This window comes from Arvicola amphibius, chromosome X, assembly GCF_903992535.2.
Source record: "Arvicola amphibius chromosome X, mArvAmp1.2, whole genome shotgun sequence".
Taxonomy (NCBI): domain Eukaryota; kingdom Metazoa; phylum Chordata; class Mammalia; order Rodentia; family Cricetidae; genus Arvicola; species Arvicola amphibius.
Window position 1 is genome coordinate 30,758,855 of NC_052065.1, and position 15,332 is coordinate 30,774,186.

The 15,332-nt window shown below is 42.3% G+C and overlaps 1 protein-coding gene across 1 annotated transcript; it reads right to left on the minus strand.

Annotated features, from left to right (window-relative positions):
• Positions 1-5,113: 5,113 nt before the first annotated feature.
• Positions 5,114-7,423, minus strand: LOC119804932 (NADH-ubiquinone oxidoreductase 75 kDa subunit, mitochondrial-like). Its single transcript, XM_038316713.1, is given in 1 exon segment — positions 5,114-7,423. A coding segment is annotated over 1 exon segment (2,184 nt). The 5' UTR covers positions 7,341-7,423; the 3' UTR covers positions 5,114-5,156.
• Positions 7,424-15,332: the final 7,909 nt, after the last annotated feature.

Genomic DNA, 15,332 nt, shown 5'->3' on the forward strand with positions numbered 1-15,332 from the left:
TCCAGAGCAAAGAAAGAGTTTAAATCTATGACAATCACATTTTGTTCAATTAAGACTCTTGTTGAAATTTCTTCTGTGTTATCTCCTTCCTAAATCTCACAGCTCAATTACTTTCAATGTTTAGTCCTAGAAGATAAGTTAAGCTCTCTGCATGTCTTTTTCTTCAAATGCTTGCCTTCTTTACTGATTTTAATTGATTATGATATGTCTTTTATTTATTCATACACTAAACATAAAATTAATCTTTCATATGCCTTCTAAATATTGGGTATAAAATTAAATAAGTAAGGCAGATGTGATGTCGCATGCTTATAATCTCAATACCTAAGAGGCTGAGATTGGCGTATTGTGACTTCAAGGGCAACTTTAAAGACCTGGAGAGAGAAAAGGAGAGGGGGGAAAGGGGGACTGAATCTTCCCTCTAAGAAGCTAAAAGTCTAATAGGAAAGTCAAAAAAAAAACCAAAAAAATGTAACACGTAAAACACTAGGTGTACAGAACAGAGTAAGCATGGGGAATAGAATTTAGGTGAAGCCACCAAATGTACTTTTGAAATACAAAATCAACTCACTAGAGAAATGCCAACATTCAAAAATTCAGAGTTTAGAAATTCTGTAAGCACTTAATCATAAAGCAAGAGGAACTTGTTCTCGTTAGGATGGAAGCACCATGAGGAATTCCCCAGGATATGCAACACCCTCACTGGGACCTTGTTGACTCAGCTGAGAAGACAAACATAAGAGATGATCAGTCACCAGGTGTTCTGAGATCTCTCCTGTTTCTGCAAACATGCAAGATAAACCTGATCTTAAGGTGTGACCTGCAGGAGCTACTCCTATCAGCACACCATCAGTTTCACCCTAACCCACATCCCTGCAACCCCCAAAGACGTAGAGATTTTCCTTAAGGAAGGGAGGCATGAAACTGAGAAATGGAAAAGGCAAAGAAGGGTAGAAACGTTCAGGGCAAAGTCAGGATTTGCTCCTCCTGCGTGCTTTTATGTTGAAAATTATGTTAATTCAATGTGCAAGTATTTGAGAAAGTTGAGAACATTACAAATTCTCAAATGGTTTTTTTTTTCTGGGGGTGGAGGGGGAATGGTTAATACACTAAATCAGACGTCTTAGGCAGTAGAACTGAAGATAGCAGGTCAGCAGCCTGCATTAAGTGGAATTTAGGAACATAGAAGAGAAGAAATGCTAAAGCTGATAATCTACAAGAGATTAATAAAAGCATCGATAGTGGTATATTAGTTGCATTTTAGTAAAAAGCTTGCCTGAAGGTCAGTGCAAAGAAGACACACAGGCCAGGAAGCAGTGGCTCACACCTTTAGTCCCAGCAGCCACACTAGTTAGCCATAGAGGGTGGGAAGTGGTGGTGCACGCCTTTAATCCCAGCATTAAAGAGGAATATAAGGTGGGATGAGACAGGAACTCGCTCTCTTTCAGTCTGAAGATTTCATACAGGTAAGAGCTTGGTGTGGGAAGTCCTTCTGTATATCTGTTGCTTTTACTGGTTAACAAAGAAGCTGCTTTCGCCCAATGTATTACCATAATGTAGCCAGCCTAGAAGATATATATATATATATATATATATATATATATATATATATATATATATATATATATAGAGAGAGAGAGAGAGAGAGAGAGAGAGAGAGAGAGTAGGTGGAGTCAGGGAGAAGCCATGTACAGGAAACAGATGCTGCTGCTGGAGCCTGCTGAAACTGTCAGTAGGCCACGACCTTGTGGTGATGCACAGATTAGGGAAGATGGGTTAGTTTAGGATATTAAGAGCTAGCTATAAATACACTTAAGCTATTGTCCAAAAAGTATTGCAAATAATATGGTTTCTGGGTGATTATTTCAGGTCTAAGTGGCCAGGAACAAATGAACAGCCTTTAACAACGTGCCCATGCCTCCACCACTGCCAGTGCCTCAACCATTGACAGAATGCATGATGTCCAGACTGGACAAACAGGATACAAGAAAAAAGACTGCCAAACTTTTCCAAGACAGGGTAAGATGGTTTTGAAATTTTTTCCTGCCTCTGAAAATGGTCTGTCAGTTACTCTAGGCCTTAGCCAAAGTTGGTTGCTTTAACATTGCAAATGAGACTCTGGGTGATTGCTCAGATAGCCAGTTATCTCTGTCATCTACTGTACATTTTGGAAGCTGCTTGATTGTACTTCCGGCCTACTCAAGTAATATTATCTCCCTTCTCAGGCCTTCTATGGGGTTGAAGATTAGATAGTAGTAGTTACCTTCCTCTTTTGATCTAGCCAAACCATTTCCAATACAAGACTTGGATTCCTTAGGATATAATGATTATTAAATATTAGCATATATTTCTTGCTTAATATTGTTTATGCTGGTTGTAATTCTAATTTGTATGCTTGAAATCTGTTTTTATTGTATATAGTTTTGTGTTGGGTTTGGATCTCTCTTATTTAGACTAAAGGAGGAAATGATGGGGGAACCTCCTTCAGCCAATGGCCTTAAGAGGCTGGACGAGGTGGAGGTGTGGCTTGGGGTACCAAAAAGCCACAGTCCTGCCCACTTGCCCCTTGCTTCCTGTGCTCCATACCTAGATGTTGGACTCCCATTCTTTTTCTGTGAGTTTCTTTTTTTAAATAAAGAAAAACCTTAGTATACTCTATTGGGAGTTATCTTGGGATTATTTGACTCGCATTTCCCCCCACTGGAAGCGTACTGCATCATCAGCTCTCTAGTGCCTTGGCTGCTTTGCTTTTCTGATCTTCAGGTTGAGCCCCAGTATCTGTCTTTGGGTTTTTATTAATCGTACTACAAGCATTCTTTGGAAATTATATAAAAATGGAATGAGATTCTAAAGAGTAGGAAATTAATAAAAACATTTTAGAGTTTGTGCCAGAACAAAAGATAAATTCTGAGGAGTCTAACTTTTCTCTACCTTTCCTTTCATCTATCTTCTCTGATCTTTCCTCTCCTTCTTTATCATTCTCTCCTACTTTTCTCTAGTAATTGCTCAACAGAACAAAATTCCCCATCAAAAGAAAAGAATTTTCTGGCCTCTTTTGAAACAGAGCCTATCAGGAGAAGATACCAGCTCTACTCCCTGAACTCAAATCTTTGAGAATAGTGTTTCCTGGATCACATCCAATTTCCATTCATAAGGACAGCTTCATCTCTTCTTATTAACCTTTGAAACAGTGGAAGATGTTAACCTAAATCTGCAAAACAACCTTGAGCTTTTGCCCCTCTTTCACTGGGACCCTTATTTTGCTGAATAACCTCTGCATTAATGTTGTTGTATAAGTCTTTTATACTTTGTTGGTATTTCACAATTTCTGTGTCATTTTGTCTATTAGTCTATATTAGCATGTATCTATGATTCTCTTTAAGAGTGAAATATGAGGGCTTTTATATAAGACTTAGAGCAGCAACAACAAGAAGTTTTGTTCATTTGTTTGTTTTGTTTCGTTGTAGGGTTTTTTGAGATAGGGTTTCTCTGTGTAGCCCTGGTTGTCCCAGAATTCACTCTGTAGACCAGGTTGGCACAAACTCAGAGATCCACTTGCCTCTGCATTCCAAATAATGGGATTAAAGTGGTGGGCCAACACCACCTGCAAGAGGTTTTTGTTAAAGTAGCCTTGACTGGTGCTCAGTGGGGAGGCCCTGGGTGACAACTGAACATCCCAGGTCACACCAAATATAAAAGAGTCAACCCACTTAAGCTCTAAGTGACTACCCCTTAGTAAGGCATATTCACTTTAAGCCATGAATAATTGGTTGAAGGAATAATTATGTATTTAGAAAGATACTGTACTTTTCCTTCGCAGAATTCCTGCCATCTAGATGGCTGGCATACAACTTAAGTTTGCCCACCTCTCTGAATTCCCTAGAAAATTATACTCTCCTTTTTCATTTTCTACTTCTTTTCAAAGATGTTCTTCCCAACACTTGGGATTTTTCACTTTCTTTAAGGCTTCCCTCTCTATAGTGTAGTTGTTTATCTGGCAGGGGGCTCACCACATGCTGGACCAACTCAAAAGGCATGGCTTTCTCTCTTCCTTTTTCTACCACTCTCCCCTGGGAAGCGGCCTACACCTTGATTTGCAGCTTGCCCGTATTGAGTTTTTTTTTTTTTTAATTCTAATGGAATTATTCTCTGGCTTCTTTTTGAGCCCATTTTTAAATAGCTTCATTAAGGAGGAAACTATGATCCCCAGAGAAGATCTCCAATTCCCCTGGTAACACGTGGTGACTCTGGCAGGACTCCCCAAATTTTTCTAGTAACATTTTTTAGTGTGACCAAATAAGCAGGCGGTTTTAATATATTCATTCTGTGTTAAATTTAGATTCCCACTCCGTTTTTAAAATTGACAAGTTTGTTTTAATTTGCCTTATGACTAATTTTACCATAAAGGCTACATACATCACCTTGATCTATCTGTATATATGTTTCTTTATGCTACCTATAGATAAATGTGTTATGCAATGTATTTACATGACAAAGTCGCTCCCAAAGGGAATTCACATTGGCTTATAAGTAAGAATTTATATCAAAAGGCCCAGGTCTTGCAGCCTCAACAGGCTAACTAGGCTTGACTGCCGGGCTGACTCATGAGTAGCGTTGAGTGGCAAAGAAGGAACGTTTGATCAATGTGCCCATATTGGGAAGAACAAGGGAAGGTGTTCGATGACTGCAAGTCCATCTTCAGGATACTGGCATAATCTTCACATTGAAATTTGAAAGAAAATAGTACAAGAGCCAAGAAATACACATAAGTGAACAGAGCTGGTCAAGCTATAATCATTGTCTGAGCTCTGGTTCTGTAGGATGTGACAACTAAGAAGTCCTTACTGATTCAAAAGACAGGCTGGTTCTCAAGAGACAATTGCTGATGCTCCAGGATGGGACCTCAGCCTCATGAATAACTCTTCTCTTTTTTTTTCAGTGTTTTTAACGCTTTATTAAACTACTTGATGCTTGCACATAATCCATAAACTTTAAACTGCCAAGATTGTGGTTAAGGGCAATACCATTTTCAAATAAGCATAGCATAACTTTAAATATTACATCACTCAGAATCACGTTGGAAAACATCAGCTTGTAAGGGATTACGCCAATGTCCATTTACTGTCTATAGCAAAACTGGGTCCCTGGTGGATGTCTCAGCATATGGATGGTTCCTCTACCACCTGAGCACCCTCCGTGACAGCTTTGACACACTTGGCCATTGTCTGTGAGGCTCTGCTAATTGAATCTGTCATATAGAAGTCTTTTATAGTAAGCTAAGGTGGAACAAGTGGGTCAGCAAGAAGTTCCTGGTTCACCAGCTGGGCAAGCTCACTTGCTTGCTGAAAGTAATTAGCTCCTTCAACATCATCATATCGAACAAGATTAGGAGAGACTTCTTCTAGACGGTTCTTCACTTGATCCAGAGTCTCGTACGGAAGAGTGACACCTGCAATCTCTGAGAGAGCTCTTATGATTTTCCAGTCTTCTCTTGCCAAGCCAGGAGGAGTAACTGCTACTCGGGTTTGTTGAGCTCTACCCTCAGTGTTGACATAAGTAGCAGACTTTTCTGTGTAGGCAGCCCCAGGGAGAATAACATCAGCTATGGGAGCACCAACATCACCATGATGTCCTTGGTAAATAATGAAACAATCCTTGGGCAGATCCTGTCGTGTGATACAACCTCCATCTGCTCCCAGAAGAAACAGCACTTTGGGAGGGTTCTTCCTAATTGCGTCTACCCCAGGTTTATAGCCAAGGTCCAAAGCAGCTACCTGGCTTGCAATCCTATGTAGAATATTCATAACTTTCCAGTCTCCAGAAACACCGCTCGTCACCCGAACCGTTTGTGCAATGCTGGACACAGCTGCAAGAATTGCTGCTCCATCATTTCTCTGGAGTGCAGAGCTGCCTAAAACCACCATGGGTTTCTTAGCTTCCTTTAAGACCTGGCTGAACGGATGGCTCCCTGAAGCAATGTCTTGCAGGATTTTCGGAGAGTCTCCTAGGTGGTCGTATCTGTAAGTGAGGTCCACTGGACTACCTATGAGGGCCACTTTTAAGTCATTATGAAGCCAACTCTTTCTAATTCTAGCATTAAATAGCGGTGCCTCAAACCGTGGATTTGTGCCAATTAGAAGAACAACATCTGCCTCTTCCACACCAGCAATCGTAGTATTGAGAAGGTAATTGGAGCATAAATCTGTGCCGGCTCCTTCGGTGGGGAAGATCTCTTCAGTGCATAAGTTGTCAGAGTCTACTTCATTAAGCAAATCTTTCAGAGCTACTAAGGCTTCAGCATCCACCAAGCCACCTGCAATTGCTGCCACATCCTTGCCTTGGAAGCTCTGTAACATTCCAGCTACACGAGAGAGTGCATCTTCCCAGCAGGTGTAAGTTAAAAGCCCCTTTTCATTTCTGATCATTGGCTCAGTAAGTCTTTGACGTTTTAGTCCATCATAGGCAAATCTGGTTTTATCAGAGATCCATTCTTCATTAATATCTTCATTCATCCGTGGCAAAATCCTCATCACCTCTCCAGTCCATGTGCTGACCACAATGTTACTCCCCACGGCGTCCATCACGTCAATGGACTCTGTCTTTCTTGTTTCCCAAGGCCGGGCAGTAAAGGCATAAGGCTTAGAGGTCAGGGCACCTACAGGGCAGATATCAATGATATTCCCAGACAATTCAGACATGAACATTTTCTCGATGTATGTGCCAACTTGCATGTCATTTCCTCTGCCTGTTGTGCCCAAATCATCTACTCCTGCAATCTCACTTGCAAACCTGATGCATCGGGTGCACTGTATACATCTGGTCATGATAGTCTTTACCAGGGGTCCAATGTTCTTGTCCTCCACATCACGTTTCCCCTCGAGAAATCGGCTCCTATCGCTCCCAAACATCATGGACTGGTCCTGCAGATCACATTCACCTCCCTGGTCACAAATAGGACAGTCCAATGGGTGATTTGCTAATAAGAACTCCATCACACCTTCTCTGGCTTTCTTGGATTTTTCCGAGTTTGTCAGGATATTCCAGCCCTTCATAACGGGCATAGCACAAGCAGCAACAACCTTTGGAGCTTTCTCAATTTCCACCAGGCACATCCTGCAGTTCCCAGCAACAGACAACCTTTCATGGTAACAGAACCGAGGGATCTGCATGCCGACCTTCTCACAAGCCTGCAAGACGGTGGTTCCTGGTTCCACCATGACAGATTGGCCGTCAACAAATACTTCAATCAAGTTACTTGCTGCTGTACCAGTTGTTCGAACATGTCCTTTAGGAGACTTAGAAAGGCCTATCAAGGCCCTTTTTACAGGTATCCTTAACATGATGCCTTCCCTCCGGAGCCCACCGGGATGCTCCGCTGACTCGTCCAGAGCTCTCCGACCCCTTAGAACCCGGCCGCTAAGTCCGAATAACTCTCCTCTTGTGGGAGATGCTCTACCCTGGGAGGCTTGAATGTTCTGGAATCCAAGGTGACTGAAGGTTTAAGATACTGGCTTATCTCTGTGCTTTCAGCATTAAAGGGATAAATCAGATAATTTAGACAGACACTCCTTGAGTGATTAACAGGCAACTGCAGAGACGTGCAGGCATCTGACCCAAATTAAGGAGACAGACCTGGGATGAAGGCAGAGACACAACTTTTAATCTACCCTTGGTTGCCTTGGGGGCCCAAATGAAAAGTAAATGCTTTTTAGCAAAGGCAATTTCTGAGTGCCTAGTACAATAACACTTCAATCTTTAACAGATTAGTTAATTGAGATTTATTGGTAAAAGAAAACAAATGTCTCCAGGATTCTTAATGTGGTTTGCCATGTTTTCAGATGCAGCCCAGGCAAGGTACAGGGCCTGCTATCCTGATTGCTGTAAGGGACATAGGGGGAGGGCATTCAGCTCTCTCTCCTGCTCACACCCACCCACACAACAGGGTCAGCTCTAGTGTGCTGGCCAGGTAGGGTGCAGGGCCTGCTCTCTTGTGTGCTGCAGCTGGACAGGGGCAGGGTTAGCTTCCTCACTCTCCTGACCTCGCTCTTGGACCTGTCTCAGGTGGCAATGGGTAAGGGGAGGGTTTATTATTTCTTTGTCCTCCCTAGTCTCTATTCCTACTTCCTCCTTTGTGCCTTCCCACTCCTAGTAGTTTCTTCTCCGTTTTCATGTCATATGTGACCTTTTGCTCCCTTGCCTTTTTCTTGATGAATCTTGTTCCTGATCTTCCAGATTCCACTCTCCAGTGCAACCATTACAGGCATGTGGTACCACACCTAGCTAGGAGTGTACATTTTAGCTTTAATAATTAACATTGGATATTTCCTTTGCCCAGAGATTCTCAATTAAGAAAGAAAGTTTCCTATTTTACTTCAGAAACTTGTTAAAATCATTGAAATCTACTCTGTCCCTGGGTCCATTTTGATTTGCTGGCCCTGGGGCAAAGAGACTGGAAAAGTGATACTTGGGTTCACTGGGTAAGGCTATTCCATGTTTTCCTCTTCTGAGAACTATTGTGTTGGATCTACTAGATAGAAGATCAATGCTCTCAGCTAATCACTTCCCACTGGAGGGAGTGAGGTTAGCTACAATATCTGAGAGAAAAAAATGTTCTCTGAATGTTTACAGCTCCTATAATCTTCAAGAAGTAACTCCTCTCTTGGCCCCACCACAGTCAACTTTTTAAATATTTAAATATTTCCTGGTTCTACAGGATCACACAGAACTGGGGGTACAGTGATTGGGTGCTTCTTGCCTTGCATACAGAAGGCCCTAGGCACAAGTCCCAGCAACAGCCACAAACAAAGTGTTGGGTTCGGGTTCACGCAATGATGGGTGACAGACCACCGGAGCCTATTAAACTGGAAGCAAGCTTTATTTCAGAAAAAGAAAAAAAATCACCATGGGGCACACAAAGTTTATCAGCTATAGCTGTGACCACAGCCAGAGTTTGGGCTTCTGAAATGGTGGCAATGGGGGTTGATTTGAACCTTATCTTATAGTAAAATCAAGCACCAGGTGTGAGTCAAAGAGCTTTTACAACCTTGAGGTCAGGCTTAAAGTCACATTACATTTTAAGTTTTACAACTTTTGGTTATAGGATGTTAGGATGTTAAGTTAGAATGTTTGTGAAAGCCTGTGCTGACACAGTCACTTTTCATTGTTTCTGACAGAATGCAAAGCAGAGAATAGAGTCACATACGGGGACAGTTAAAAATTAAAGGAATACAAACAGAGAGTCCCGTAGATTCAATACTTAGAAGCTAACCTTTGTCTGCAGTACCTGCCTAGCTAGGAAGCTGGAGGCAGGAGACAACTGTTAAAAGTTCATCTCTGTACACAGTGGTTGCCAGGATGTCTGCTCTTAAGGCATAAAGTGTTTGTTAAAGGTTAACAGTGGCTGCCAGCTTTATTTTTTCTCCCAAAATGGGTTTGCACTTACATTTTTATATTTCTATATTCCTGAACTCTTCAAAAAAAAAAAAACATGACTGTCCCTTCCCAGCTTGCACCCAGAATCCTCCCCCCCTCCCCCTGCCTCATCCTCCCGTCTTTGGGGCCACAAAATCCCACAGCTCAGCCTGTTTGGGCTCTGGGGACCTGGAATTGAGTGCACCCAGTCCTGTGGGAGGTCCCCTCCTTCATTTGACTGCCCGGGGCAAGGTAGGCCTTTGTCTGAGAGCTGCTTGGCCTGCAAGGGGATCTGACAGTCTGCCAGAGGATCCATCATTCTTTGGGACACTGCAGTCCTGATGACGACTTCTGGAGATGCACTTTCATACCTCGCTGACCTCTCAACACAGTAGCACCAGTGATATTTTCTTAGTTGTTCTCAGGTGTCCTGCTCTAGTTCTAAGGCCATCCACCCAAAGGGGTCAGACTCTGGCCTCCAGGCAGGTCTGAGGATTCCTGCGGAGGGGTGCGGGCTCCTTCAGATTGTGCGGCCAGGTTCGCTGTGTGGTATTCCATCCCGCCCTGCCCCCACCTTGGCCCTTTTTTCTGGGCTGCGACCCTGGGCTGCCTGGAATCCCTGATCCTGTTCACTGACATTCCATCTGAACTGGTGAGTGAATGCGGACCCTGGGGCAACCTGCCATGGAAGAGAGCACAGACCCCCTACCTCTACTTCCCTCTGCAGGCTTGTGTCTGTTTCTCCCGTCCCTGTGTCTCCCAAGCTTTCCCTAGTGTTCTCAGGTGTCCTGCTCCTGTTCTAAGGCCATCCACCCAAAGGGGTCAGACTCTGGCCTCCAGGCAGGTCTGAGGATTCCTGCGGAGGGGTGCGGGCTCCTTCAGATTGTGCTGCCAGGTTCGCTGTGTGGTATTCCACCAGTTCAGTTCCACCTGAACTGGTGTCCTGCTCCTGTTCTAAGGCCATCCACCCAGAGGAATCACACTCTGGCCTCCAGGCAGGTCTGGGGATTCCTGCAAGCGAGTGCGGGTTTCTTCAGATTGTGACACAAGGAATAGGTCCTCCTCTGACACAGGGGAGATCCAACCAGTTTCAGTCACAGCAAAGATTGGTCTAGGACACCAAACGCCTCCGGGCTCCTTTTGAAGGAAGAGATGGGCAGGCGCCAATGCAGGAGCTCCTCCAACAACAAGAAAGGCAACATGACATCACCACAATCCAGACATCCCGAAACAACAAGAATTGAGCACCCTACCCCAGAAGATATAGAAGAATCCGACCTTAAACAGTACTTTATGAAAATAATAGAGGACCTTAAACAGGAGGTAAAAAACTGCCATAAAGAAATGGAGATGACTTGGCCCGCTTTTAAAGTTTTTGAGAAGCCATCATATTGTTTTCCATAGCAGTTTCATCATCTTCCATTCCCACCAATAGTGCACAGGGACTTAAAGTCTATGCATTTTGTTTTGTTTTTATTAAGATTTTTTATAATACAATCTTTTCTCATTTTACATACCAATCCCAGTTCCCACTCCTTCCCCTCCTCCTGCTCCTTTAACCTTCCCCCCACCACACCCCTATCCACTCTTCAGAAAGGTTAAGGCTTCCCATGGGAAGTCAATAAAGTCCGACACTTCACTTCGAGGCAAGACCAAGTCCCTCCCCCTTATATCTAGGCTGAGCAAAAAGAATGTGCTCCTAGATACCAGTTTTTGCACTAGGGATAAATTCTGGTTCCACTGCCAGTCTTATCAACACCAATTACTATGTTTCCACATTTTTAAAACACTTCGTAGTCATGTTAATAGATGTAAGCTTCCATCTTAGGTTTTGACGCACTTGAAAGTATACTGGACTCCCCCTAATGTAAGTTTGCATGTAATTTACTAGAGTCTCATATTTATGCCAGAGTTTTATTATTCTGACATAAAACTTATATATAATTAAATGCACAGAACTTTAGTATCCACTCACTGAATTTTGATAAATGCCTTCTGTCATGAGAGCACTATGCCAGAAACATAGATGTGTCTGTTTGTGTCATTTCCCAATGTTGGAATTCATTAAATAATAATAAATTCACAAGTGTCATAGGTTTCTTGGCAGCAATTTTCCAGGTACCTCCATGTTCCCTTGATAACTGGCTATTGGCAAATACAAGTTATTTTATTCTGATATTGATTATTAATATTAACTCTCATATCACATTACACATCACACAGCAATTAATCTGTCCATGGTCTCTCTGTCTATATGTCTGTATGTCTAGTTAGCTAGCTATATTAGGTTACAAAAAGATTATCAAGCATGACTGAAGCACAGGTCAGGGAGTTCAAAGACTCTTCAATAGAAGGAGAGGCAGAGATAGAGATAAACAGAGTCCCTGCAGTGTGTAGGTATTCACGAATTCTACTAGAGAAACGTAGGAGGCACAGAGCTACAGAGTTGAGCCTCAGAGGCTGCAAGGTCACAGGGTTAAGCTGGGCCTTAACGCTGAGTTGAGCTTCAGAGATAAGGTGTAGGACTATGGAACTGAATGCCATGGAGGTTAAATGTATGATGCAACACATGATGGAGAGACAAGCTGCTCCAGAATGTTGGGTGGGTGGATGGAAAGCAATTTACATGAACTGCATCAGTCAGGGGGAAACTAAGCTAAAGTCATCCACCATCCTGCCAAAACAGGGACAATTTGGTACTTTGATATACACATTGGCTGATCAGATGACAGGTTGGTGGGAGCTGTCACCACTGCAGTGTTAGGTACTCTCTTCTTTACGGGATCCAGGTGAGGGTCTTGTACCCTTTCATGTTTTTCATAACTTTGGAGGTCTGTTTTTTCTGATGTGGTTTTAATACACCCGTACGGTCCTGATCAATTTTGATAAGTTTATAGGGTGCCTTCTCTTCTTTTTCATCATTCTTAAAATAATATTTCATTATTTAGTTATTTATGCTATGCATGAGTGTCTTTGCATATGTCTACACACCATCCATGTGGCTGGTGTCAACAGAGGACAAAAGAAAATGTCGGAGTCCCTGGAACTAGAGTTACAAGTGACTGTGATTCATCATGTCGGTGCTGGAAAATGAACTCCAGTCCCTCAGAAGAACAGACAATCTCTTAGGCGGTAATGCTCTTAAGCACTAAGCAGTATCTCCAGTTCCAGGTGGTGCTTCTTACTTCTTAGAACAAGTTATCAGTCTGCATGTTACGAATGGTGCTGGGCAAGTGATGGTGCTTATGTGCACAATGGTGTAGAGTCATTTTGCTTCTGCATTTATGCTCAAATCAGAGCCAAATGTTGCTTACAAAATGGACTTACCAAGGACAAGATACAGCCTGAGAGCTACTGCTTTACAGAATATACAGTAACTTAGAGCAGGGCACAGCCTGATTGCAATTTCTACTGTTTTGTAACCCCAATCCCTATCAAGATGCCAATTTTTGTTTGTTTGTTTGAGGGGTCTGCATCATGGCCTGGTGCACATGGGTCAAGTGCGCTATCACTGAACCACATTCTCAGCCTCAGAAAGTTTCTTTACATTATTCCCATAGTTAGCCCCTAGCCTCATTCTCAGAAGAAATGCCTACTCTATTTTCTTCTACTATGAAGTTTACTTGTTCCAGAAATTCAGATCATGTAACAATACATTAATTACTATGACTTTGAGGAAGAAGAGGCTCACATGTCCAACTCCACAGACTACATTTCACCACCAAGGGTCCTATTTACTGGGCTACAAAAATCCACCCTGGTGCTAAGGCTATAGCTGAATAGTAGAGCACTTGCCTAAAATGCAAAAGGTCATAGGTTCCATCATCAGCACTAGGAAAAGAAAAAAACAGAGGGAAGGGAGAACATAACAAGTAGGACTACTTTCAGCTGTAAGTTACAGCGAGGCACACTCACAGTGGCTTCAAGAAATAGAGATTGGTTTTTCTCATACTCCATGAAACCTAAGAGCAAGTGACTCCTGGCACTGGGTTGCCAGCTTAACCTGACAGGTCTGGCATGATGTTCCCTTCTGTATTCAAGACTACATACAGGAAATGCAAAGCACTCAGTGATGTCACATTGATTTTTCTTAGGTGCAAAGAGCACAGTCAAAAAGCAGGGGGAGGACAAAGGAGAGATGGCTAGGAGAGGGCACTGAGTTTAGAAGCGATACACATGGTGTAGCTGTTTAGTAATTTTGGTCAAGTTATCAACCCTCTCACCTCAACTCCCCCCCACCGTGGAATGAGATAATTTGTTTGGGGGTGCAGCTATGTAGTAGAGATTTTACCTAGCATGTGTAAGGCTCTGGGTTCAATCATCAGCAACACAAAAGCTTGTACACCAAAATACCCAATGATAGTATTTGATTCACAAATCTTGCTATGAGAATTAAATCCATTACAAAACATACCATTATAAGATAAAGTATAGAACAGTGCTTGAAGCATAGGCCTCAACTGTGGTGGCTATTATTTACCACAGGAGAAAATGAAACATAAAATGCCAGTCATGTTGGCACTTGGCAGGTTAAGGTAGAAAAATCAAGAGTCCAAAGACATCCTGAGCTATATAGTGAGGCCCCGTGGAAGGGGTTGGGTGGGGGCAGAAGAGGCTGGGGTGAAAGATCACTTTAGTGCCTATGAAAAGGGGAGGGGGATGACAAAAATACCCACAACTGCTGTACTACAGAGCCCTTAAGATGTCACTGCTCATGCTGAGCACTGAAATATCTATCCTCTGCTGTTTAATCAATATAAAATATTTTGAGGTAACAAATCAAATATTATCCCTATTGTATAAAATTGTTCACACAAGATGAACACAGTATAAAAAGAAATATTTGTAATGGATCAGAGATCTCTTCCAGCATTGGCTATTTCCTGCTTATATGTCTTTCATGCCATTTTCAGGTCAAAAGTTGTTCCATGGGGAGATGACTTACTGATTTTCCTAAATTTCCAGGAGAATTTCAGAAATTATCAGGATACTATTTTATAGCTGAATAGTTTAATCCTAGAAAGGGTCAGACTCAATGAACATAAGTATGTCCCTCTCACATTTTTCATTGTGGGCAATAGAGCCCATGGACCCGGGTATCTCACACATGCTCTGGAAAGGGCTTTCCAACTATGCTATATCTCCAGACAAAATGTGGTACCCTTAGACCTGTGTATTCTTGTGCTAGAACCCTCAATTTGCTTCCAAATAATCTAAGAAATACAGGAACAGTTTGTTTTGCTTGAAAATGTCCTTATATCTATGGCTCGGAGATGGCTCTGATGGCTTCCAACAGACTCATTCACCCTATTATTAGGCGCTATTACTTCCTTGACTCTTTTTCAAGGCCAATTTTTTTGTTACTAAAATAGACACATTGGCCAAACTAACAATAACAGTTCTCCAACATGCGAATTTGCGTTTCAGTGAGAAGGAACATCACCTTCAAAGATTCATTTAAAATTTCACCTTCTCAGTAAATATTCAGTGTGATTTGGAATAGCACATTCCTTATGGGGTTTGTCTAGTCTCTGGGTCTCTGAAGTACTCATGTGTTCGGGGAAGCAAAGACCAGGGAAAACAAAAAACAATTTGCAACTAGAACCTAGGCTGCAGAGTGTAATTGTAGATAAGATTTTAATGATACATACTAATTGCTAAGAGACCTGGGAGCCTCATATTATTGTGTTATGCAGTCTACAGAGAAAGTGACTAGAATACAGCAGCTGGAAGAATCAGTTTACTTTCTGGCATAACCCTGCCATCGGTTTTGTTCATGTGTTATCCAGTTTTCTGTCACTTATAACAAACACCTGAGAAAAATCAGCTTATATGTAGGAATGCTTATCCTGGCTTAGAAATTTGGAGATTTCAGTTGGTGATGAGTGGATTCCATGGCTTTGGGGATATACTGTAAAAAT